Raw genomic sequence first — 26,675 nt, 5'->3', positions numbered from 1 at the left:
TCCTCCACAAGTCCCACATCCATATCCCAAACAATATGGCTTTCTCTGCATCTATATCATTCACCTTCCCTTTGTTCCCATTGTCAGGCAATCTCAGAGCCCTCAAGATATGTTTCATCTTGTTCGGCTTTTTTACTATGTGTTTTTAATAACATTTGATTTTTTTTCCCTTCTTATCCTTCTCTAGCGGGGATTGGAATCCAGGTTAATGCTAAAATCAATTCCTAGTAATTAGTTCACTATTCGTTCATGTCCTCCCCTTAAATTTCCTGCAGAAGAAAGACGCCGGGTTTGTAAAATCCCTTGTGCTACTCCCGGCAGCTTAAGATTTAGAGATAGCAGAATAATAGAAGTGTTTGCTACAGGTGGTTAATCAAATAGAAATGAAAATAGGAATTACGAGGAGGGCGTTCTGGTCATCTTGTTACTGATAGAACCGAAAACCCATTATAGGTTTAAATCTCAAGCTGCCGAGACAATTATTTGTTTTTAAATACTCTCCTCTAGGATGGCTACAAATAAAGTCGTTTATTGACTTTGCCGGTTTTGTGAAGCCGTGTGTTTGTGTTGTTTGAGTTTATTTTCTTCCACCAAAGGCACCCCTAAATTTAAGACTGCCGCTGCTGTATTCTGCTGAGTGTTGTGTGTCTAATCTTTCTAAAAATACTAAGAAAGTGGACAATGTGCAAAGTAGAGCAGTCCCATTTTAATATGAGTTTAGGACCTATTTATTTGTCTTTACAGTGTTTGAAAGTGGGATTGTCAGCCATAAATTCAAATTCCATGTACCAACTGCTCTGTGCTTATTATGTAGTCTACATACCCTGCATCACAAGTATTCCAATATAATCATAAAGGTTTCTGCTGTAATGACTCTTGTTTCAGTCAGCCTGGCTCTAGTTGGTACATTGCTGAGGAGAGGGAAGCTTGTTATCCCCCCTCCCACATTCCTGCTCCTCACTGATTGGCTGAGGGCAGTTTAGTGTGACAGGAGGCTGAGAAGGGAAATACACTTCAACTGCCGAAATATGATCTATAGTGTGCTCACCTGTGTTTACGAAGCAAGTTAGATATGGCAGTGCAGTTCCTATGGAGCTCAGTGGGGAGGAGGGCTGGCAATGCATACACCATTTCAGCCAGGAGATAAAAAAGGAGGAAATAACATCAGGATTGGCTTCAGTCAGAGGCAGTAAAGATGGAAAATTCCTGGAACGGTTTTCTCTTTATTTACTATATAAAATTAACTAAAATCAACATTTGGACAGTGCAATACATATGTTATGTAAGTAGAACAAGTATTTATCTACTTATATGTTTTTTTCCTGGAATAGTATGGCTGTCCCAGCTGCTTTAAAGGTAGTATATAGTGACATGGAACATGATAAGATAAACATGTGCATATGCAGTCCCAGTCTAAATTAGAACTAACCCATGTGTATTTTCTTTTTTTTTAACTGTAAAGGTTAAGAGTAGAAAAAAAGTGATAAGTTTAGTCTCCAAGGGAACCAGCCCTAACATCGCTTAGCAAGAATCTCACAAACCCGGCATTAACATTACCCAAATAGATGGCATAGGCAAGAACAGGGAACTGCCACCTTACATTAATCATTTATGATTTACAAAAAAACATTGCTGATCAAGCTTTCAATCAATTTCATCTCTTAGTATAGACAAAAAGATGGTCCCATTAAGGCCCCATTGCAATTCCTGATTAACCTTTTTGGGACCGGCCACCTACCCCCCCTTAAGGACCAGGCATTTTGCGCGTGAAGGGGCTGCGCGCGTTTGGGGGGGTCAGGCGGCCGGATCCCGTGTGTGGCTGCCTGGCATTGTGTCCCCCCTTGGTGGCCTGGGCCCCCCCTTCTGCCAGCAGCCTTCACTTACCTTCCAGGCTCCAGCGATGAGCCGCACGGGACCCTCTTCTCCGGCCGGCATCTCCGTTCTGTCTGACGAGCAGTTCCGGGTCGCGGCTTGATGACGTCATCAAGCCGGGACCCGGCGCTGACGTCAGATGAAGCGGAGATGCCGGCCAGAGCGGAGGGGGGCGCCGATCGTCGCTGGAACAGCAGGGAGGTGAGTGGTTCCTCTTCTTTCCCCCCTGCCGACGCAGCTGTCAAACAGATCACTACGATCCGACGGCGATCGTAGTGATCGTGTGATCAGCAGCCATACGCGATGGCTGCTGATCACTCGGGGGGAGAAGTCGGCTGTCATATGACAGCTTAATCTCCCCCTCTGGGTGCGCACGATCGCGTCGGGAGCGGAAATTGCGGGCCGGCGTAGATTCTACGCCGCATCAGGCTAGAGCAGCCACAAGTGCGGCGTAGAATCTACTGCACGCGGTCCCGAAAAGGTTAAAGGGAGCCTGACATCGTAACAATGTAGACTTTGTCAAATGTTTGAACCTGGATGGTTTTCCAAGGCAGTAAGTGTGCTTTATGAAGGATCATCAGACCAAAAACACTAATCATCCATAATATTATTCAGCCCTCCTGCCTAATATGATATGTTTCTCTGATGCCCACCAAACAGCATTAACCATTTAAGGCATGGCCTCCACAAGACCTCTGAAGGTGTCCTGTGGGGTATCTGGCACTAACACTGTAACAGCTCCTTTAAGTCCTGCTATTTGTGAGGTATGACTCTTTGGATCATTTTCCAACACATTCCACAGATGCCCAGTTGGATTGAGATCTCGGTGATTTAGAGACCAAAGGCAAAGTTGTTGATCAATAGTATAAAAATAGGAGCAGCGCTCAGCATATATCAGTCTCTGTTGTAGTTCCTACACAGTAACTTGCACTTCATAGACGTGGGAGGGAGTTTAGATCAACCAACATCCCCCCCCCCCCCCAAATATGAAAGGACTAACCGGATCAGCTGGCCAAACAGGCCCGTCAGTGCAATAGGGGTATAGGCCACCCTTCAGCCACCTCAGGCAACCACAGCAGGGCACTTGTGATCCAATAATCGTCACCTTGCTGGGTAGATTGTCAGCTCCTGTGGTTTCCCTGCAGTGTCTGGGAGTCTATATTGAAAGTTATATTGAAAGTTATTGATCAGACCAAGCCAGACCTACTGTTGCCGGGTCCAGTTCTAATGCTCACGTGCCCATTCTGGACAAAGACTGGCTGGGCTGTGACTGGCCAGCAGCTAGGCAGCCCCATAGGCAGTAAGTTACCCTGTACTGTGTGATTTTAAATTTTTTGCTGATGGACCAACATTATGTATTTTTCCACAGACTAGAGAGGGTAGCAGCATATGTTTTCCTTGTTGCCATTTTTTTTCCTTGGATCACTCTTAGCAGTTGTAACTTTGCCTTCTTAAAACTGAAGCTGTTTGCAGTAATTCAGCTTTAAGTGAGCAAGTGTAGGAAGCAGTTAAAGGGAATCAAGTGAAAATAAACTTGAAATAAAATAATGCATTGTATGTGTAGTACAGCTAAGAAATAGAACATAATAAGCACAGAAACCAGTCTCATATTGTTTCCTGTACAGTAAGAGTTAAAGGACATCCGAGGTGAAAATAAACTGATGAGACAAACAATTGTATCTATCCTCCTTCTCCTAAAAATGAATTTGTTTTTTAGCTTTCCCACAGTTTCATTTTATATTTAAAACTAGTTTTTAAGTGTTTACTGTCTCATTGTCTCTGCTCAATAACACCTTCATTGAAGTATGCCAGAGCTCAAATCTATGAATTATTGACCCTATTAATCTCTTTCCTGCTCTCAGAAGCCATTTACTCACAGGAAAGTGTTTTATGGCTGTAACTACCAATCATTGAGGGTTATTCCATAGTCTGACCCAGTCCGCACCTAGACAGAAACTGTCACTTCCATACCTGATGTTTAACTCTTTCAGACAGAGAAATAAAAAAGGAACACAGCCTAGTTATTTGTGTGTTTGGCACTGTACCTCATTATGTCACGTGTCGCCTCGGTTGTCCTTTAAGAAACTTCAGTTGTTATCTAAGCTTCTCTGAGTTCTCTGACCCAACTTGGGTTGTCTAATGTGCCATTTTCTGAGGCACTTATACTTCAAAGAAACAGTGACAAGTAACTTCAGATAATATTTTTACTGCAAGGAAGCTGAAAGGATCATTAGCTCTGTTCTGTTTTATAGTTTAACTACTTGCTGACTGCTCTACGCCAATCGGCGTGAGCAGTGCGGCAGCCCCAGGACCTCTCCATGCCGATATGCGTGAACGGCCATTTATGGGGCTAGCAGGAGATCGCGCGCAGGCTGCGCACGCATCTCCTGCTTGGAAGGTGGAACCCCGCTCCGCCTTCAGTCTCCGAGCGGCGATCAGCGCTCGGGAGACTGTTAGACGGCGATACCGCCATCTAATTACTTTGTACGGTGCTGCGATCTGCAGCAGCGCTGTACTGGGGACAGCCGTGTGACACGGCTGTCCCCCTGGGACACAGGGAAGCGATCCACTGTGATAGGCTGAAGCCTATCACAGCCGATCACGCTGATAGGCTGGCTAGGGCAGGGAGGGCGGGTAGTAAATGTTTTTTAAAAAAAGCAGCAGTTTATTTAAAAATAATACAAACAAATATTTATAAAAAACAAGAGAGAGCTCTGTTGGTGGGAAGAAAAGGAAAGGGGGGGGGGGGGGGGGTAATCACCTGTGTGCTGAGTTTTACGGCACTGCAGCTTGCCCTGAAAGCTGCAGTGGCCTATTTAACTACAAAGGGGCTGGTCTTTAGGGGGGGGGGGGGTTAACACAGAAAGATGCAATGCTATAAAAAAAAGCCAAATACCAGAAAATAAGAACGTGAAACTCTTTCCCTTGCTACTAATGTTCTATTCATTATCTGTACTACACATACAATTATCATTATATTATACATTTTTTTTCTTCAGTGTCACTTTAAAATCTGATAGAACCGACAGGTTTTGGACTAGTCCGTCTCCTCATGGGGGATTCTCAGGCTTATCTCCCAGCAGGGAGTATGTCACTGAGCCAGTGGGGACACAAATATGCATATGACCCTGTCGCCACACCGTGATGCAGGGTCATATGATTTCTGTGGACCAGTGATGCAGCAGCAGGCTCCCCTGCCACCCGATCACTGCACCGTTTAAGTGTAAAACCGGCCTAAACAATATTAGAACCAATGACCTATAATCATCTCGATTAGCAGATTCACTTTAGCAGCAGCGTAATATCCTGAAGGCAAGCGAAGGAACAGGAGGATGATGAAGAAACTTCTGACACAAGATGCCGTCTCATTTGTTTTCATGTAACTGACCCGATACACGTCGTGCGTCAGACCCACATCCAGCGTAGCAAGAGTAAGAGGCGCATTATATTCAACTAAAGTCCATGAAATCCACAGCAGGAGCTTCTTTCAGAGCAAAAATAACTGTGCTAATGTGCACTCAACAAGCTGAAAAAAGAACTCAAGAGGGTTCCAGAACAGAAATGGTGGTACAATAATAGGTCTCTAATTGATTGAATGTTCTCTCAGGATGGCCGAGAGAGCCTCTTAGTAATAAAAGTTTGAGGAAGGGTGAGAATGTGGAGCTCGGGAAATGAAGCTGTGTCCTTGGGGTTTGTCAGTTTACTGAGAAGTGAGGAGCAGCCGGTGTAATAGCTTGATTGTGGAAAATCATAAGGGTGGTTCGGTAGCAGGTGGAGTGATGATCTAATGTGTTTCAAATAATCCCCAAACTTACCCTTATCTTCAGTGTAGCACCTAAATGTATAAGTGACATGTGACATGATGAGATAGGCATGTGTATGTACAGTGCCCAGCACACAAATAAGTATGGTGTGATACTTGTCTTTTTTCTCTGCCTGAAAGAGTTAATATTCAGCTATGCAACTGACAGTTTTTCTCCAGTCAGGACCCAGTCAGACTACTGATAAGGAATAAGCTCAAGTAACTGTTCCTGGGCTCCCTTGACAAAGTGATGGTCTTTAAAGGATACCCGAACTGAAATGTGACATAATGAGATAGCCATGTATATGTACAGTGCCTGGGACACAGATAACTATGTTGTGTTCCTTTTTTCTTTCTCTGCCTGAAAGAGTTAAATATCAGGTATGCAAGTGGCTGACTCAGTCCTGACTCAAACAGGAAGTGACTACAGTGTGACCCTCACTGATAAGAAATTCCAACAATAAACCACTTTCCTAGCAGAAAATGGCTTCTGAGAGCAAGAAAGAGGTAAAAAAGGGGAATTTCTTATCAGTGAGGGTCACACTGTAGTCACTTCCTGTCTGAGTCAGGACTGAGTCAGCCACTTACATACCTGATATTTAACTCTTTCAGGCAGAGAAAGAAAAAAGGAACACAGCATAGTTATTTGTGTACAAACACATGTCTATCTCATTATGTCAAATTTCAGTTCGAGTATCCTTTAATGCTTTGGGTGCTGCTCCAGGTGCTGCGTGGTACTAGTAATCCTATGCAGAAAGTAAAAGAGAAAGGAGCGCTCCTCTGGTGCATTAACTTCTTTAATAAATGTAATCATGATTAAGTGAATGCACCAGAGGAACGCTCCTTTCTCTTTTACTTACTGATAAGGAATTACAGACATATAATACTTTTCTCTATGAAGCCCAGTTCTCTGCCAGGAGAGGATAGATAAAAAGGCCAATAGTTCATATATTTGAGCACTCTGAGACTCATAGACAGACTGTTACATTCAGCTGTGACAAACCAATAAATCTGCTTGTTTAAAGAGGAACTCCAGTGAAAATAACACAATGAACAAAAAGTGCCACATTTTTTACAATAATTATGTATGATTTAGTCAGTGTTTGCCCATTGTAAAATCTTTCCTCTCCCTGATTTACATTCTGACATTTATCACATGGTGACATTTTTACTGCTGGCAGTTGATGTCAGTGGAAGTAGCTGCTGCTTGCTTTTTTTGGCAGTTGGGAAGCTGTTATTTCCCACAATGCAACAAGGTTCCCACAGTGTGATGTCAGCACCATGGTCCTGACATCACACTGTGGGAGGGGTTTCACCACAATATCAGCCATACAGACCACCTGATGATCCATTTGTGAAAAGGAAAAGATTTCTCATGGGAAAGGGGGTATCCGCTACTGATTGGGATAAAGTTCCATCCTTGGTCACGGTTTCTCTTTACGTTTTTAATCATAACATAAAACTGTGGGATATCTAAAAAGTCATTTTTAGGAGTAAGAGGATAGATACAATAGTTTATCTGTTCACTTTGTTTTCACTTGAAGAGAACCTGAGATGGGACTTGAGGCTATATTTATACTTACCTTGGGCTTCCTCCAGCCCCATTTCTCTCATGGGAGACCTCAGACCAGGGAGAATTAGAAGAGATTGAAGCCGCCAGGGAGACTGTCGAGGGAGCCCACAAGCCTCATGGGGCAGCAGGAAGCACCAGGTAAGTATGACTATAGCCTGGAGTCCATCTCAGGTAACATTTACATATCACTCTAAAGAGGAACTTTAGCAACAGATAGCAGTAGGGGAAGAAATAAAACAAAACATTGCAAAGTGATAGAAGTTATATCCGGAAATGATTCATATGTGCTGTGCTCACTCATGTTGTTTGATCCACCTTGACTCTCCTGGCAGTGATGATGGTAATCAGCTAATTGTAATTACGCAAAATGTTGTATACATTTTCGCATGTATGCTTGTACGGAATTACTGTTTGTACATACAATTGATTTCGTATAGTGATTCATAATTTCCCCTAAAATTTCACGTCATTTTCGCATAATTTCGTGCCGACTTTGGCAGTAAATAGCAAAGCCTCCATAAATGGTAGTGACACCAGAATTGCTATATATGTTAAGTAGAATAGTGGGTACAAGGCAAAAAATAATTTTCCAAAAACGCTTTTGTAGTTTTTGAGAAAATCGATTTTAAAAATGCAAAGAAAGATTGTTTTTTAAACACAGTTTAAAAACCATGTTTCTTTGCATATTCAATAACCACTTGAGGATCCTGGGCCTAAACCCCCCTAGTGACCAGGCTAGCTTTTCCTAATGACACCACTGCAGCTTTAAGACCTTGCTGCAGGGCCACACAACTCAGCACATGAGTGAGTCCCCCCCCCCCCCTTTTCTTCCCACCAACAGAGCTCTCTTTATTTATTTATTTTTAATAAATATTTATTTCTTTTTCTGTATTTTACATTTCCCTATTATTTTATTATTTATTTATACCCTCCCTCCCCCTGTCACCAAATCAGTGCAATCAGCTGTCATGGGCTTCAGTCTATGACAGCGGATCACTGCCTTGCCACTTCGGGAGACAGCCGTGTCACATGTCTGTCCCCAGTACAGCGCTGCCGTAGATTGCAGCGCTGTACTATGTAAATAGACAGCGGTTTCGCCATCTAAGTCTCCTAGCGGTGATCGCCGCTGGGAGTCTGATGGCGGAGATGCGTCATCCATGCAGAGATGTGCGCGCATCGGCACGCCTGATCTCCTGCAAATCCCCGCCCCAGGACTTGATGCCAATTGGCGTTAGACGGTCCTTGGGCTGCTGCCTTGGTCATGCCTATTGGCGTTAGACGGTCCTAGGCAGGTTCAAATCGATTTTCTCAAAAATTATTTTTTTTTACTTGTACCCAATATTCTCCTTAACAGATGTAGCAATTTTGGTAGCAATAGCATGTATGGGGGCTTTGCTATTAACCACCAAAGTCGCCACAAAAGTTCGCAAAATTGCGCGGAAATTACACGAAAAATTACGCAAAATTATGTAGTAGTACTATTACATATGAAATTAATTATGATTTTCCCTGAAATTTCACATTACGATTACGATGCGTAAATGCGAATTTCAATGCAAAATTTTACATATGCGAAATTTCAGCCCATTACTGTCTACTGGTAATCATCTCTACTGCTGGCAGACCAGAAAAAAAGCAGACAGCACCAGCTGCCATTATCTAAAAACAATAACCATGTCATACGCTAAAAGGTTGTAGGAGCACTACGGTAAAAAAAAATGTAAGCAGTTAAAATCTGATAGCATTGACAAGTTTCAGACTGGGCCATCTACTCATGGGGGATTCTCATGGTTTTCTTTGTTTTCAAAAGTATTTCCTTAAGGGAGCAAGTGTGGCTTCCATTGATGCACCACTACGAAATATGCAAATCGAAATCAAAAGCATTTCCTTTCACATTGTTAGTGGGTATATTAGATAACGGCAGTTGGTGCTGTCTGCTTTCCACTGTGGAAATGGGATTGCGGAAATCAGAATTCTGCAGAATACTGCATTACTGGGCCACAGATATTTTAGTCCAATTACAAGACTTGGAAGTATTGGACCAATCAGAGAATCAGCATTGTACCTTGGAGATCAGAATACTGCGTTATTTGAATCACAAGACTCGGAATGCGGAAGTGTACTGCGTTTGCCAATCAGAAATGCGGATTACACATAATAGTGTGCATTCTGCAAAAACAAGAATAATTTTTTTTACAATCAACTAACTTTATTAATAATAATTAAAAAAAAACCCTGTTTAAATTGGAAAATTGGAAATTTAGATAGAAGACACTCTTCGGAATGCAGAATTCTGATGGAATCGGCAATTAGCATTTCTGATCATCCCTAATATTCACAACAAAAATTGTGATGCTGAAATAGTAAGGGCCTGTTTCCACTACACGCAGATTGGATGCAGATTGGATGCAGAAAAACTGATACCAATGAATGTCTGTGGGCCTGTTTCCATGAAACGCGATTTTTCTGATGCAGATTTTTCCATAGGCATTCATTGGAGTCATATAGCGTAAGGTTCAAGGGAACTGTGGGTTTGGCAGGCATGTGCAGAAAATTGCTACTTAGAGACAATTAGATTTATAAAAGTAGAACATTTTTGTTAATCATAAATTCAATAAACACACTATTAAAAAGCACACATACACCCACACAATACTGCCAATAAATCAACATTCACCCACTGCACCCATTCACATTCATCCGCTCCTAACTGTGACCACCTAATGTGGTCAAAAAAATCCCCCCTCCAAAAAAAAAAAGGGGTGTTAGTAGATGTATCAAGCAAGCGATAGAAAGCAAAATGGGGATTAATCCAGCTTCAAGTTACAGTTAAGCAGAATAGCATGAATAACTTTCAGTTCAAATGGGCTGTATCAACAAATATTCATGTAGGGGAGGACCTATATTAAATGAAGTCCGTCTGAAGGAGTGTTTCCACGTGTCAGATTGTCAGCGCTTGAATACCAGGCCATGCAACAGCGTGAATGACAGGCCGTGTGGCCGTGCAGCAACGTCCAACAGCGTGTCAGCTGGTTGATGCCCACAACGGAGTGCCCAGTCACAAAAGGTGATTAGCCAACTATCCGGGTCCGGCAGGAGCGGAGGACATCAGAGGTGATTGACCGCAATCAGTGGGAGACAGCGGGAGAATGATGGAGGCAGCATGCAGGGTGTCAGTGCCACGCCGACCACCCTGACATGTTTCGCCGGCTCTTCCGGCTTTTTCGAAGGGAGTCAGTTTTTCTGCATCCATTCTGCATCCAATCTGCATGTAGTGGAAACAGGCCCTAAGCCAAGTCATCAACGCTGAATGAGTCCAATGTGACTGCAGACAATGCAGCAGATCTGGGGCGTGTGGCCCCTCCCCTCTAGTGCCTGTTTTTATGGTTACAACTTACCACTGTTTGGGCAACACGAATGAATTGGTCAAGGTGAGGTGACTAAGTTGTCACTTCTAGTAGTTCCTGCGATTAGACTTAAATATATTTTAATAGAGTAGCTTAGAAGACATTTTTCAGGAAACTCACTCTCAATTGGCAACTTTCTATGAATTTTAACATTTTTTTGAGTGATCTGTGCTTGGCTCTGAAAAGTTCTGCATGCTTCCCATCACTATGAATTATTAAACTGTAGATAAGACTAACTGCTAGCGATAGGAACTTGTAACTATGGATGGTCAATAACTTGAAAATCGTTCCGAGTTAATGCAAGTTGATGCAAGATTATCCAATCTTTCAATGAGCTTGTATGCAGCTTGAAATGTCCCAATTAGCTGGATGTGATTGGTCCATTGGTCCATTTTGATGTTTCATACATTTGGCTTTAAAATTTGGATAATCCTGTATGAACTCAGAACGATTTGCATCTCACTGACCATCCCTACATTTGAGTAGACACACAAAGTACTTGCTATGATTGGTCCCCTCCCTCTCCAGCAAGGCTGTTTCTGGCCATTTTGGCACCGTAGCAAGATCATAACCTACATCAATTTGTTTGGGTGCACCAATAAGAAATTGATAGTTTACATAGAAGTATTATTATTATTGTTGATTTATTACTGATTTATAAAGTGCCAACATATTGTGTGGTTGTTTCTTAAAATAAGTTAACAAAGGATGCACAAATGATTACCAGGCCATATACATCTCACTGGCCCAAACACACTGAACTCATGTAACTAAGTGAGGGGTGTGTATCCACTTTATAAGCATTATACTGTTTATGTACGCTGGGTAGAGCCGGATTAAGGCTAAATGGGGCCCTAAGCAAAGTAACTGATTTGGGCCCCCCCATCATGGCGTAATAGAATCAGAAGATGCAGCTACACAGCAAATATGCCGCACACATCAGGGCAGCCGAGCTACTGGTTGCTATGGGCAACAGCCCGCTTTCCTCTGTGGGTGCACAATGCAGGGAATAGCAGCGGCAAAATGCACAGTGAGAGATGAATGGCTGGGACATTTGCACTCAGGGGCTGGGGCACCCCTGTGAAGAGGGCGCCAGATGTCACAGCAGCAGCACTTTCCCCCTGCATCTCCAGCCTGGCAATAGCAGAAAGCTCTGGACACCGCCAAACCGGAAGTCATTCCCCAGACAGAATTACATAACCACCCTCACCACCGAACAACCGATTTCCTCCCAAACTAGACAGCCACCATGCAGCCTCCATCCCAGTGAATACGATAGTCCAGCAGAGAAGGGCAGCCGCAGCAGGGGAGAATGACAGCACCAGATGAATCACATTCACCTATTGCGATCCAAGCAATAGAGGTCCCGTCATCCGGAGCCCATCTGTCTCCTCTAGAGTGCTGCCGCTCTGTTACTACTACTATTACTACTTCCTACTTCCTGTCTGATCTGAGAATCAAGAAGTTCAGAGCGAGCAGCTTCACTGTAGAATAGACAGATGGGTTTCAGATGAGTTGATCTCTATCACTTGGATCATGGATAGGTGAGTGAGCGTTTGCCATCTGCTGCTATCATTCTTGCTGCAGCTGTGGTTCTCTGTGGGAAGGGAGGGAGGAGTGGGCAGCGGCAGAGCGCACAGTAGCAGGAGGGGGACCTAGGAAGAGAGCCTGGCTCTGAAGACAATCAGCAGTGCACGGCATCCTTTGACAAGACAAGACAAACAACATTTATATCACGCTTTTCTCCTGGCAGACTCAAAGCCCCAGAGCTGCAGCCACTAGGACGCGCCGTATAGGCAGTAGCAGTGTTAGAGAGACTTACCTAAGGTCTCCTACTGAATAGGTGCTGGCTTACTGAACAGGCAGAGCCGAGATTCGAACCCTGGTCTCCTGGGTCAGAGGCAGAGCCATCAAAGGGACTCCGAGCAGTGCCTGTGGATATGCCTTTAAGAACACCCACAACTAATGAATTACATCCTCACACCTACCAGCATGATGTTTGTAATTGTATCCCCCTGGGTTCCTTATATTTCATTGCATTGTGCTGAATCGAGCTGCCGACTTTGGAGAAAAGTCGTCCTGTTTAATACAGTGTAACTATGGAAAGATGCATATCGTTTTGAAGCTCTCTTTCTCCACTTTCCAATGATAGATAAATTGCCTCCCTACACCTTTTAGTTTTCGCTATTTTCGTAAAATTGCCATGGCCGCGATTTTGATCGCAAAAATAGCGAAAACTAAAAGGCATAGGGCGGCGGTTTATATATCATTGGAAAGAGGAGAAAGAGAGCTTCAAAATGATATGCATCTTTCCATAGTTATTATGGTTGTTACCCCATGCCTCTGCGTTGTTACCCCACGTCCCTGACTCCAATCACCGCGAGTAAATGTAAGCAAAACCAACTGTAGAGGAAGATTTAAAAAACTTTTACTGACAAACGGTGGTGAATGTAACAGCTCTGTGAAAGCACATATCTTATAATGTCTCCTGTTTCTGCTGTTAATATTAGTAGATATGAATTGACACATGAGAGAGTGACAGATAATTCTCACCTCCCTCTCTTTCCATGAGGGGGAGGGGGTCCTTGTCTTGTTCCTCACATATTTCTGCAGTGTCAAGCGATGATTTTCTGTGTGGCAAAGATGTATCATTAAAAGGCTTCTGCCATTACCCTTTGTGCGCCACAGAAGGGCTGGGAACAATGGCAGTGCCCTGTATGTCATTATAATTAAAGTGCATACCTGAGAAGACGTGTTATTAGCAGCAGGTAATGCCACAGCTTTCCTCTGAAATTACAGCGACAGGCGAGGAATTAGCTGTCACTGGGAGAGATTCATCGAGCATGCAGAGCATCTGACCATGAAAAGTACTTAGCCTGGTGTTTCTTGCGCATTAGAGCAGGTTTAGTGGGAGGAAACTGCTCTGCAAAACCAGAATTAGGATGGATACTGATAACCATGTAAGTTCAAACTTATCCAGGCATGGGCAAACTTGGCCCTCCAGCTGTTAAGGAACTACAAGTCCCACAATGCATTGCAGGAGTCTTACAGCCACAGTCATGACTCATAATGGCAAATGCGCTGTGGGACTTGGAGTTCCTTAACAGCTGGAGGGCCAAGTTTGCTCATGCCTGTTATCACCTCATTTTAAAAATTTGGTACATGGTGTGAACAGTGATGATTTGCAAACCACTTAAAGTGTAACTGTCGGGGATAAAATAAAAAATCAATTATTTATTTTTATCTGGTAAACAAGTAATAAGGATGCTAATCAGACAATCCAAAAGTTAAAAATCACCATTACTTTTCTTGTTGATCATTCCCCAGTTTACCTGACTTCTATTTGGTACATTGCCGCACAAAGGAAGTTGCAGGGCATGCTGGGTTGTCTTTTTCTGCCTTTTTACTTTTCTCTCAGATTTACTAATGCAGCCTGATTGGCTGAAGCCTTAAACCCCCCCCCCCCCCCCCCCCGCCGTTTTCCCCTGCCACACCTCTGTTCCTCTCTGATTGGCCAATATTTATCATGCTGAGACAATACACTTTCTATTGCAGAGCTGGGTGGGATTGCCTGAAGACTGGGAGGAGGGCGGGCAATACATACACAATCGGGCAGAGGAGAGTTAGGGCCCTTTTCCACTAGAGCGATTGTGATTGCTGAATCGCAAATCGCTAGTGATTTTTAAATCGCTAGAGTTGTTACTTTATCATAGAAATCACGAGAAGTATTTTCCACTACAGTGATTCGATTTGGAAATCGCTAATCGCAAATCGCAATCGCTTGCTGGAGCGATTTTTACAATGATAATGCAATGCAAATGAAAATCACAAATCGCAATCGCATAACAGAATTAATGAAAAATCGCAATCGCAATCGCTGGCCTTTGTGATTGCGATTGCTAGTGGAAAAGGGCCCTAAGGGAGGAAATTACATCAGGATTGGCTTCAAGATAGACACAGTTAAAGTAGAGTATAGGAGTTTCTCTTTTTTTACTAAAATCACTAAAATCAAAACGTGAACTGTGCAATACACATGTTATGTAGAGCAAGTATTAATCTACTTCTATGTGTGTGTGTGTGTGTGTGTGTGTGTGGGGGGGGGGGGTTCTGAGATAGTATGGCTGACAGCTCCTCTTTAAAACCTGTATTTCTGTGGTTTTGTATTTTTGTAATTCTGGTTCACCAATCACCATGAGCTTTCTGGGCAATCTGTAATGCTGGGTGTTTCAAGTCCTACTCCATAGAGCCACATTAATCCATGCCAGAGCCGGGACAAGGTCCTTCAGCACCCAAGGCTGAGACAGCAAAGTGCGCCCCTCCATCCCTGCCACCCCAGCCGTCACACACTAATTGCTATTAGACTGAGAGGCGCCCCAGGGACCCCAACATCCCCAACACCTTAATATCTAGTTATCTGGCTTGCAGTCACTGCTATGTATGTCCTTTTCTTATTTATTTGTGCTTCAAACACAATTGGGAATGACAGCTGAATGAATTGTGCGCCCCCTCCTACACTGCGCCCTGAGGCTGGAGCCTCTGCAGCCTCTGCCTCGGCCCGGCCCTGATCCATGCCGTGCACTGATGAGGATCAATCAATCCGAAACAGTCTGTATGCATGTTGGATTAGTGTGGCTCTGTACAGTTAACAAGCTGATGCATCATTGCACTCTGAAGGTTCTGGAGATGTGTTTGGCTTTCAGGGGCTTCAAATGGATAATTTGCATATTCAGCAGTGATGCATTGTGGGAGACATCATATGCGCACTCCAACCCGAGTAATCGCAAATACCTTCAGTCTCCCAGCTGCGATCGCCGCTCAGGAGACTGTTAGATGGCAAAACTGCCCTCTTCTAACATGGTACAGCGCTGCGATCTATGGCAGTGCTCTACAGGGGACAGCCGTGTGACACAGCTGTCCCCCTGGCACACAGGAGAGCGATCGGCTGTTATAGGCTGAAGCCTATGACAGCCGATCGTGTCATTGGCTGGCTAGGGGGAGGGAGGGCGGGTTTTCGGGGGGGGGGTAGGAATTAATAAATAGTACACTTTATTTAAAAAAAAACATAAATATTTATATAAAAAAAATAAGCATTGAGGTAATGATCAGACCCCACCAACAGAGAGCTCTGTTGGTGTGGAGAAAAGGGGGGGGAATCACTTGTGTGCTGAGTTGTGCAGCCCTGCAGCTTGGCCTTAAAGCTGCAGTGGCCAATTCAATGAAAAATGGCCTGGTCTTTAGGGGGGTTTCAACACTGCGGTCCTCAAGAGGTTAAGGAGGCAAATTTCTGTTTTGCATGGAAAATAGTACAAAGACTATGTTAATGTTGAAACTGATATATTTTATTGTTTTATGAGTAATATATGCGCTTTTTGAATTTGACACCAGAAATATGTTTCACAAAGTTGGAACAAGCACCAACAGACTGGAAAATTGTTTAAAGGGAACCTGAGGGAAGGGACATACTGAAGTTGCTGTATATTTCCTTTTAAACAATGCTCATTGCCTGGCTGTCCTACTGAGCCTCTGTCTCTAATACTTTTAGCCATAGACCTTTAACAAGTATACAAATCAATGTTTCTGACTGAAGTCTGACTAAATTATCTGCATACTTGTTTCAGGTGTGCGATACAGACACTACTATTGCCAGAAAGATCAGCAGGAGGCCAAGCAACTGTTGGTGTTTAAAAGGAAATAAATATGGCAGCCTCCATATTCCTGTCACTTCAGTTGTCCTTTAACCCTCCTGGCGGTATAAAAAATTCCGCCAGGAGGCAGCGCAGCAGTTTTTTTTTTTTCTTTTAAATCATGTAGCCGCTGCTCAGCGGCATCCCCCCGCCCGCTTCGATCGCCTTCGGCGATCTCCGATCAGGAAATCCTGTTCAAAGAACGGGATTTCCTGGAGGGCTTCCCCCGTCGCCATGGCGACGGGGCGGGTTGACGTCACCGACGTCAACGACGTTGTGACGTCATTGGGAGTCCCGATCCACCCCTCGGCGCTGCCTGGCACTGATTGGCCAGGCAGCGCACGGGGTCTGGGGGGGGGGCGCGTGCCGCGACGGATAGCGGCAATCGGGCGCGGGGCGGCGGCGATCAGTGTGCTGGGGTTACCGCCAGGAAGGTTAATGCTAATAGACAAAACAAACCCCTCACAACATTAGTTGAATTGTCAACAGTTCGGGTTAAGTAATCGTGGATACAAAGAGCACCAAGAGAGGTTGAGTCTCTCAGATAAAAAGGGGGGACTGTGTGAGTAAAGAAACGTTAAAAAAAATAAAGTTTGATTAGATCTTTACTGAGCAATGGCCACCTGTGCTTATTTTACACTGCCCCACCTCCTGTACTGCATGTATAATAACCATATGATACAGAGTCTAGGGATGATCAATGAGATGCAAATAATTTTGAGTTGATGCAGGATTATGCACATTTTGTATGCAAATGTATGCAGCTTAAAAATAGACCAATCAAATTTCACTTCAGCAGGATGTGACTGGTTAATTTTAAGCTGCATAAGTTTGCATACAGTATTTGCACAATGCTGCATCAACTCAAAAGGATTTGCAGCTGATTGACCATCCCTAATACAGACCACCATATATGGCTTTCCAAGCATGGGCGTAACAATAGGGTCTGCATACCCCGCACCCGCGGAGGGGACCCAGGCCCCCCTGGGGCCCACTCAGGGCCGTTTTGGGGTGCTGGAGGGGTCACAGCATGAGGGGAAAGCTATGGCCACACTCTGCGGGGAGAGGGGACGGTCCCTCACCTTGGGCTCTCCCCTCTGTGCTCCCCTGCAGGCTAATAACTATATGTGTGCAACAGCGGGCAGCGGCAGAAAAACATACCTTCCATGCATTCCAGCTCGGATGCTCCTCTCTCTAGCCTCCGACGTGACTTCCTGTTTATACAGGAAGTCACGTCAGAGGCTAGAGAGAGAAGTATCCGCGCTGGAACGCACAGAAGGTATGTTTGTCTGCCGCTGCACACATATAGTTATTGAAGCTGGAGGGGAGCGCAGAGGGGAGAGCCCGAGGTGCGGGAGGGGGGGACCGTCCCCTCTCCCCACCAAGTGTGGCCATAGCTTTCCCCTCAAGCTGCGACCCCTCCAGCACCCCAAAACGGCTCTGAGCGGGCCCCAGGAAGGGGGGCCCGCTCAGAATTTCTGGAAGGGGGCACGGTGGGTCTTAGTTACGCCCCTGTTTTCCAAGGACAGGCACTGTGTGAGAGAGTAGAAAGCAGAGGAAAAGGAATGGTATGCAAACAGTAATAACTATTCAAAGAAGCATTATCACTACAGCAAAGCAGCAACTGGAGGAGGGCCTCATATGGAGGTCCAGAGACCTTAGTGCCATTGCAACCTGCACATTCCCTATTGCTGCACCACTGATAGTACAAAAGATGTAGGGTGGAGTCAGAGGTCAGAGGCCTGAGTCCAGGAAGGGAATTAACCATTTCAGGACCACAGTGCTAAACCTCCCTAAAGACCAGGCAGTGTTTTTTCAAAATAGGCCACTGCAGCTTTAAGGCCAAGCTGCAGGGCCACACAACACAGCACACTAGTGATCCCCCCCCCCACCCCTTTTCTCCCCACCATTAGAGCTCTCTGTTGGTGGGGGTCTGATAGCCCCCCCCCCCCCCCCCCCCCCCCCCTAGTGTTTATTTTTTTTATCAAATATTTATGTCATTATTTTCTTAATATTTTTTACTGTTTATTTTTTTTTTTTGCCAATGCCTATGACAGCTGGAGATGCGCACACAGCCTGCAGTAGGCCCTAGGACTTGACGCCAATTGGCATTAGGCGGTCCTGGGGCAGCCACCGCGGTCACACCCATTGGCGTGAGGTGGTCTTAGGGTAGTTAATATGACAGCAGGTCAATCAAGGGGTGATGACAGGGGCGGTGGGCCCATGATGCCAAGTGATGCATTTGCGTCAGGCAGTATGGGCCCTGGAGCGGCATCCCTCCCTCCCCCTCAGACCTCTGTCACAGCTACTGTGAAGAGGAAGGAAGCAGGACAGCGGCTCCCTGTAGTGGCAATGATTGCCTCAGGCAGCAAAAAGTCTAGAACCGGCCCTGGGTGGTAGTAATCCCTCACTTGGCGATATCATCATTTATGGCTTCCCCACATGCACTAAGGCCCATGTGCTCATGGAGAGGGATGAAGAAATAACAGCAGGATTCCAGAAAGGGCAGACTGTGGCATTATTACAATACATCTGAAGATGAGGCACTCAGAAGAAACTATCATTTAGGAAGAAATGCAGGATGGGACACGTTATTTTCTGTGTATTCATAAGCAGAAGACTGAAGACTGAAGTGTGAATAAAGTGTGCCCTGCTGACCTCAGTCTCTCACATCCTCATCTTTCTTTCCTTCCAGGGACTCAGCCATAGTAGATTATTACGTCTCACATTGAATCAGTGGAGTGACAACTGTGCTGTTGTCTCTGCTCATTCAGCCTGTTCTCAGCATATAGTATATACATGTACTGTACAGATGCAGTGAATATAGCAGTGGCCACTCGCATGTCATTATATGCAGACATACATGTACTGTACAGATGCGGTGAATATAGCAGTGGGTACTCGCATGTCATTATATGCAGACATACATGTACTGTACAGATGCGGTAAATATAGCAGTGGCTACTCGCATGTCATTATATGCAGACATACATGTACTGTACAGATGCGGTGAATATAGCAGTGGCTACTCGCATGTCATTATATGCAGACATACATGTACTGTACAGATGCTATGACATATAGGAGTGGCTACTCGCGTGTCATTATATGAGGATATTCATGTACTGTACAGATGCTGTGACATATAGGAGTGGCTACTCGCATGTCATTATATGCAGACATACATGTACTGTACAGATGCTGTGACATATAGGAGTGGCTACTCGCATGTCATTATATGCAGACATACATGTACTGTACAGATGCTGTGACATATAGGAGTGGCTACTCGCATGTCATTATATGCAGACATACATGTACTGTACAGATGCTGTGACATATACTACTCGCATGTCATTATATGTAGACATACATGTGCTGTACGGATGCTCTGAAATATAGGAGTGGCTACACAGATGTCATTATATGTAGACATACATGTACTGTACAGCTGTTCTGAAATACAGGAGTGCCTATACACACGTCATTATATGTAGACATACATGTAATGTACAGCTGTTCTGAAATACAGGAGTGGATATACACATGTCATCATATGCAGACGTACATGTATTGTGGTATTCTCCTAGTATGTTCTTTTTACTGTTTTCAAAAAAAAAAAAATTATAAAAAAAATGAACAAGATCTGGAAATACCAAAATAAAGTTCTGCCTATTGTGGCTTCACCACTAGCACTATGGGAACATCAAGTTAGTTCTGTAAAGTATGGGATAGCATCCCATTGCTGTGTATAGACCTGGGCTCCCCACAAAAGGGAAATAAGGAAATCTTAAGTGTAAAGGAAAAAAATGAGTTTAACTTACCTGGGGCTTCTTGCAGCACCCTGGAGTCATCCTGTTCCCATGCCATCCTTCCGAGTCCCTCTGGCCAGCAGTTGCGACCCCTGCAAAGCTGGCCGGCCACGCCCCTCCTCACTGTGGTCCTGATGCTGGGAGCCAGTGGCGTAGCTAAGGAGCTGTGGGCCCTGATGCAAGTTTTACATTGGGGCCCCCAAGAACTCTATACATAACAATTGATATGACGCACCAAAACCTGCCAATGGCAACTACAGTGTCAGAGGTGCAGGAAGGGGATGGGAATAGTTTGTTAATGATTACCACTATTCAAAGTATCCATAGAAGTTATTATTATGAGCACAGGACCAATAGAGAGCTAATACTGTAGTTGAGGGAGTGCCCTTCGGGGCCCTGATGCGGTTGCAAACTCTGCATCTCCTATTGCTACGCCCCTGCTGGGAGTATACTGCAAAAAATCACTACTGGGCATGGGCAGAGCGCTCCCAGCAGCAACGGGCAGCTTTGCAGGGGTCTCCGCTACTAGCCAGAGGAACTCAGAAGGACGGCGCGGGTACAGGATGACTCCAGGGGGCTGCAAATAGACCCAGGAAGGTTAAACTTGGTTTTTGTTTTTTTTACACTTAAATAACCCTTCAAGGTGTTTTCCAATTCACAGTTAGTTTAGATGTATTGTTAGATTTTGGTGGAATGCAAAAACTTATTTTAGTGAAATGACTTTTGTTTTCAGAGGTGTAGGGATCACCATAGCAGCTGCTGGTGGCCCACAAAGAGGGTGAAATGGGGGTCCGCAGCTGGCCTTGTGTAGTGTCCCTGTCTCCTTGACTACAGGCTGTCCCTTTACCTGATGATAGGGCATGCTCTAATCATAGAGAGTTCATGAGTTACATCTTCATGCTTCCATGGGCAGAGATGGATTAAAGAGAACCAAGAATTGAACTTCCTCCCAATCAGTAGCTGATACCCCCTTTCCCATGGGAAATCTTTTCCGTTTCTCAAATGGATCATCAGGGGGCGCTGTATGGCTGATATTGTGGTGATACCCCTCCCACAGTGTGATGTCAGGACCATGGTGCTTGCATCACACTGTGGGAGGCTTGTTGCATTGTGGGAAATAACAGCTTCCCAACTGCCAAAAAAGCAAGCAGCAGCTACTTCCAGTGACATCACCTGCCAGAAGTAAAAATGTTGCCATGTGATAAATGTCATAATGTAAATTATGTAGATTTTACAATGGGCAAACACTGAATAAATAAATATCGTAAAAATTAAGCACTTTTGTTCATGACGTTATTTTCACTGGAGTTCCTCTTTAAGATGTAATGGGGCAAGGTAGTAAATTTGGAGGGCCCTTGTGGTCTTTTTGGTAAGCTGAAGTGGAGAGAGATCAGAGAAGGTAGCAGGAGGGCCCCTTGACACCCCCTAGGCCCCAGGCATCTGCCTAGATTGCCTGGTGGATGATCCTGCGCTACCCATACAATGGAAAGAGCACTTTTTATGGGCGGGTGGGGCAAGCAAAACTTTGCTCTGGTGCCCCATGATTTCTAGCTATGAAGTCTGTTGTTACCATTTTATGATGCGACAATGCAGAATTGGATCACTATAGTAGATACTTAGGATATGGTGTAACAAGTACCTTTGTAGCGAGTATTAGGAGATAAGATTGTATCAGCCATCCCTCCTGCTTGTTGGGTTATTTCTCTGTGCATGCTCTCTATTCCCCGATGCCCAGCATCCATTTTTCTTTGCTTCGTTCCCTACATTACTTTGTGTTATTCTCGTTTTGCTTTGTTGTAAAGCTTGACCTCTCAGCTTCATGCTCTACTCGCCAGGATAAGCACAAGTGCGGATTTCTGCTCATCCCCCCAGAGAGAGGGGCTCTGCCCATTCTTTTATTCTCACACTTCTAGTTCTGTGTATTTCCACGATACCATCGCCGTGCTGCGCAGAGTCTGATAGTAATGATTCCACGGTCAGAGACAAGAATGCCGGGCTCAGTACAGAGCCATGTGTGCCAGACAAAACACAAGATATCATGCAGTCAAGCAGACATTTTATTTGAAGGAATACTGAGGTGAACAAAAAACGAATGAGAAAAGCAATTATATCTGTCCTCCTTCTACTAAAAACAACTTTTTTAGATATTCCACAGTTTTATTTTATATTTAAATGTACTTTTAAGTTTTTACTGTTTTTATTTGTTTAAGTATTTATTTAGCACTGACATATTACGCAGTGCACTGCTGTACAGAGTATATTGTCTTGTCACTAACTGTCCCTCAGAGGGGCTCACATATGTCTATGTTTGTATCGTGTAGTGCAGCGTTCCCCAACCCTGTCCTCAAGGCCCACCAACAGTACATGTTTTGCAGAAAACCACAAACATGCACAGGTGAGGTAATTAGTGTCTCAGCAGAGCTGATTAGCTACCTCTGTGGACTTCCACAAAACATGCACTGTTGGTGGGCCCTGAGGACAGGGTTGGGGAACACTGGTGTAGTGCATGTGTATGTCTAGGGCCAGTTCAGGGGGAAGCCAATTAGCTTATCTATATGTTTTAAGATGTGGGAGGAAACCCATGTAGACATGGAAGAACATACAAACTTCTTGCAGATGTTGACCTGGCTGGGATTCGGACCGGGAACCCAGCACTGCTAGGCAAGAGCGCTAACCACTACACCATCATGCTGCCCATTGTCTCTGCTCAATAACACATTCATTGGCGTATGCCAGAGCTAAAATCTATGACCTATTGACCCTTTTTATCTATCCCTTGCTCTCAGAAGCCATTTATTCCAGGAAAATGTTTTATGGCTGTAATTCCTTAACAGTGGTGGCTATGCTATAGACAGACCAGGTCCCAACTGGACAGAAACTGTCACTTGCATTGCTGATGGTTAACTCTTTCAGGCACAGAAAGAAAAAAAAAACACTGCATAGTTACATGTGTGCACTGTACATACATATGTCTATATCATTATGTCACCTCGGTGCGTGTGTGTGTTTTTACTTGCTTGCTTGCGTGTGTGCGTGCGTGTGTGTGTGTGGGTGTGTGTGTGTGTGGTGTGTGTGTGTGTGTGTGCATGTGGTGGGTGTGGGTGTGTGTGTGCGTGTAGAACATTTAGATTTTTTCATTGTTTGCAAAAATGTAACATGTTTCTAAAACAAACATAAAAAGTATGTATTTTATTACCAGTCACATTTTTTATAAAATGAGGGAGCTCTTTAAAGATCTTTAAAGAGGCGCTGCAATATCAAGTAGTAGAATGCAGTGAATTATTCAGGACACTTTTATGGTATTTTACCTGGTTTAGCTTCAGAAACACTTTCTATATCCATATATTGTTGTATATCAAAAGTAGCCTGGCCCTCCCAGGGATGTTTAGCCTAGGCCAGTGATGGCTAACCTTGGCACTCCAGCTGTGGTGGAACTACAAGTCCCATGAAGCATTGCCAATACTCTGACAGCTCTAAGCATAACTCCGGAAGGCAGAGGCATGATGGGATTTGTAGTTTTGTCACAGCTGGAGTGCCTAGGTTAGCCATCACTGGCCTAGGCTGATTAGCTCTGCTGAAATCTCCTCCTACCACCCCCTCCCCCCAACTTTCCAAGGATTCCGGGAGACCAGTTTATTTTATACAGGCCTTGGAACTCTCAGTAGCCAAACATTCTGCAGCGCTGCACCTGGCAGGACATATCAGAATTTAAATCTGTGTGAAGAAAGATTTTAAAATGGGTAAACATTGATTACATGATTGATTACATTCTAAATTAATATTTTTTTTAACCACTTCACTCCAAAGGGGTTTTTATCCTAACGAACAAGAGCGTTTTTCACCTTCCAGTGCTCATCCCTTTCATTTGCCAATAGCTTAATCACTACTAATCACAATGAAATGATCTATATCTTGTTTTTTTCACCACCAATTAGGCTTTTTGGGGTTGATATTTGTTTTCAGTAATTCAGTAGTTTCCGTAATTTCATACCCTATAGTTTTAATATAAACACTGCTACTTTGCATAAAACCCACACATGGGGCCTGATTTACAAAGCGGTGCAAACTTTTTCGCGGACTTTTGCGCGCGCAAAGTGCCGCGATTCGCGCGATCGCGGACTTTTGCGCGCACAAATTGCCGTGATTTGCGCGAATCGCGGCAAATTGCGCACAAAAGTCTGCGATCGCGCGAATCGCGGCACTTTGCGCACGCAAAAGTCCGCAAAAAAGTTTGCACCGCTTTGTGAATCAGGCCCATTGTATCTGCCTATTTGTCCTGGTTATCACAAGATTTAATTATGTCCCTAGTACAAAGTATGGTGACAATATATTATTTGGAAATAAAGAGGTATTTTTTCTATGGTGTTTTTTTTTTTTCCCACTATTTTCACACGCACAACGGCAGCAGCACTGTTTGTCTTAGAAAAGTCAGTAAGAGGCTCTAGCAGGACGTTTTTATAAGTCAGCTTGTCATTAAGTGGTTAAATAAGCAATTGTTTTAAATTAATAAAACACTGATGTCAGCCCAAGTTACTTTTCTAATCTGGAATCTGTACTCTGTGCCTCCCTTAAAGTGGTCTAACACCCAGCATTTCAACTTTGCTTTAAAAGATTGCTTACATCTTAGAAACTATTATGCCAGATTTTTTTTTTAGCAGAAATTCACTGAATGGATTAAACATTACATTTTAGTGTTGCATTTAGCTAGAAATCCTCCTCCCTGCTGAGGTTTAGATACAAATGTTTCTATTTACAATGTAAATAAACAAACACCTCTCTGAGAGAGCACAGAGGGCTTCCCAGACAGGCTTTTCAGAGGTCTATTTGCATTCCAAACAAAGATACATTTGTAACTAAACCTCAGCATGGATGCGGATTTCTAGCTAAATGCAAAACTAAAATGTCATGTTTAACCCATTCAGTGAATTTATGCTTAAAAAGAAATCTGGCATAATAGTTTCTAAGCTGTAAGCAATATTTTAAAGCAAAGTTGTAATGCTGGGTGTTGGACCGCTTTAAGTATCAGTACAGACTGCCCAGGAATTTTACCTTTCCTGCATGAGTAATTAGTGGCATAAAATATCAATTGTTGCTTGTTTTCCACTCCTGTGCAAACTGATGGCTGGCAGGAAATGCTGACACTCCAATTGTTTACATTTTATTAACATCAGTCTAGAGCAACTGAGCATTTAAAGGGACTCCGAGCTCTGTTTAAAAATAAAATTTGAACTTACCTGGGGCTTTCTCCATCCCAGCCCTGGTTGGGACGTCCCACGCCGGCCTCCTGGCTCTTCTCCCGGCGGCTGTCCGCATAGCGCGGACAGGCCGGGCCCCCGGGCGACACTGGCGAGTGTCGGGGCTTCTTCTTCCTTATACGTCACGAATGACGTCACACGCCGGCCGCCGCGCGTCATGACGGCGGCCAGCGTGACAGCACGGCGCATGCGCGATTAAACCGCGCATGCGCCGTGCTGTCACGCCGGCCGCCGTCATGACGCGAGGCGGCCGGCGTGTGACGTCATTCGTGACGTATAAGGAAGAAGAAGCCCCGACACTCGCCAGTGTCGCCCGGGGGCCCGGCCTGTCCGCAATATGCGGACAGCCGCCGGGAGAAGAGCCAGGAGGCCGGCGTGGGACGTCCCGACCAGGGCTGGGATGGAGAAAGCCCCAGGTAAGTTCAAATTTTATTTTTAAACAGAGCTCGGAGTCCCTTTAAATTGAAATATACAAGGGCAAAGATTTTAAATAATGTGTGTCTTTCACCCTAACATTCTGTAAAGCTAAACTGATGAGAATGTTATTTTTTTTAGTGGATGATAGTTACATAATTTATAAAATAAAGAAAACGTATAGGTTGTGAATCCTGTCTGCAGTGAGTGAAAGCAGTTTTTTTTTATTTATCATAAGTAGAAAATCAAAGTTCTTAAAATGTGAACATATTAGGGGATGTCTGTCCGCATTATTTAACCACATGTATTCCTTAGCCCTTCAGTGAAGGCATACCTCCTATATTTGTGATGTTTCCATTGTAGCCTCCAGGATGGAGATTGATGTTTATTCATCTTCCTTACAGAAACACGATGGTCAGTTTACAGTGATACAGCTGGTAGGAATGCTGAGAGGCATTGCTTCTGGGATGAAATACTTATCGGATATGAACTACGTACACAGGGATCTGGCTGCCAGGAACATCTTAGTCAACAGCAACTTGGTATGCAAAGTGTCAGACTTCGGTCTCTCTCGAGTCCTGGAGGATGACCCCGAAGCAGCTTATACTACAAGGGTAAGTCATTTCTTAGCATGACCCCGTCACAACTCAAATAATAATAATAAGCACTTCCCAAATGACCCTTCCTATATTATTCAACTATCAATTCTGATTCATGGTATTTATGTAGCATCTAGAAGCACATGTGTTATAAAATAAGGAATTCCATACATAGAATATAGATTTATTCACAGAAGTCCCTGATCTCTGGTAACCCCCTCTGAATATCCTCGTGCAAAATTTGCACATGAAGGACA

The 26,675-nt window shown here is 44.2% G+C and overlaps 1 protein-coding gene across 2 annotated transcripts in view; it reads left to right on the top strand.

Annotated features, from left to right (window-relative positions):
• The window catches only part of LOC137571380 (ephrin type-A receptor 3-like), a 356,736-nt gene that overhangs the window by 309,227 nt on the left and 20,834 nt on the right, over positions 1-26,675 (top strand). For both annotated transcript variants that reach the window (XM_068280382.1, XM_068280383.1), the window contains one exon: positions 26,224-26,433. In XM_068280382.1, coding sequence (XP_068136483.1) covers positions 26,224-26,433 — 210 coding nt within the window. The remainder of the gene's footprint in view (positions 1-26,223; positions 26,434-26,675) is intronic.

Source organism: Hyperolius riggenbachi, chromosome 4, assembly GCF_040937935.1.
Source record: "Hyperolius riggenbachi isolate aHypRig1 chromosome 4, aHypRig1.pri, whole genome shotgun sequence".
NCBI lineage: Eukaryota > Metazoa > Chordata > Amphibia > Anura > Hyperoliidae > Hyperolius > Hyperolius riggenbachi.
The sequence above is the reverse complement of the archived record's forward strand: the minus strand, read 5'-3'. Positions and strand labels throughout refer to the sequence as shown.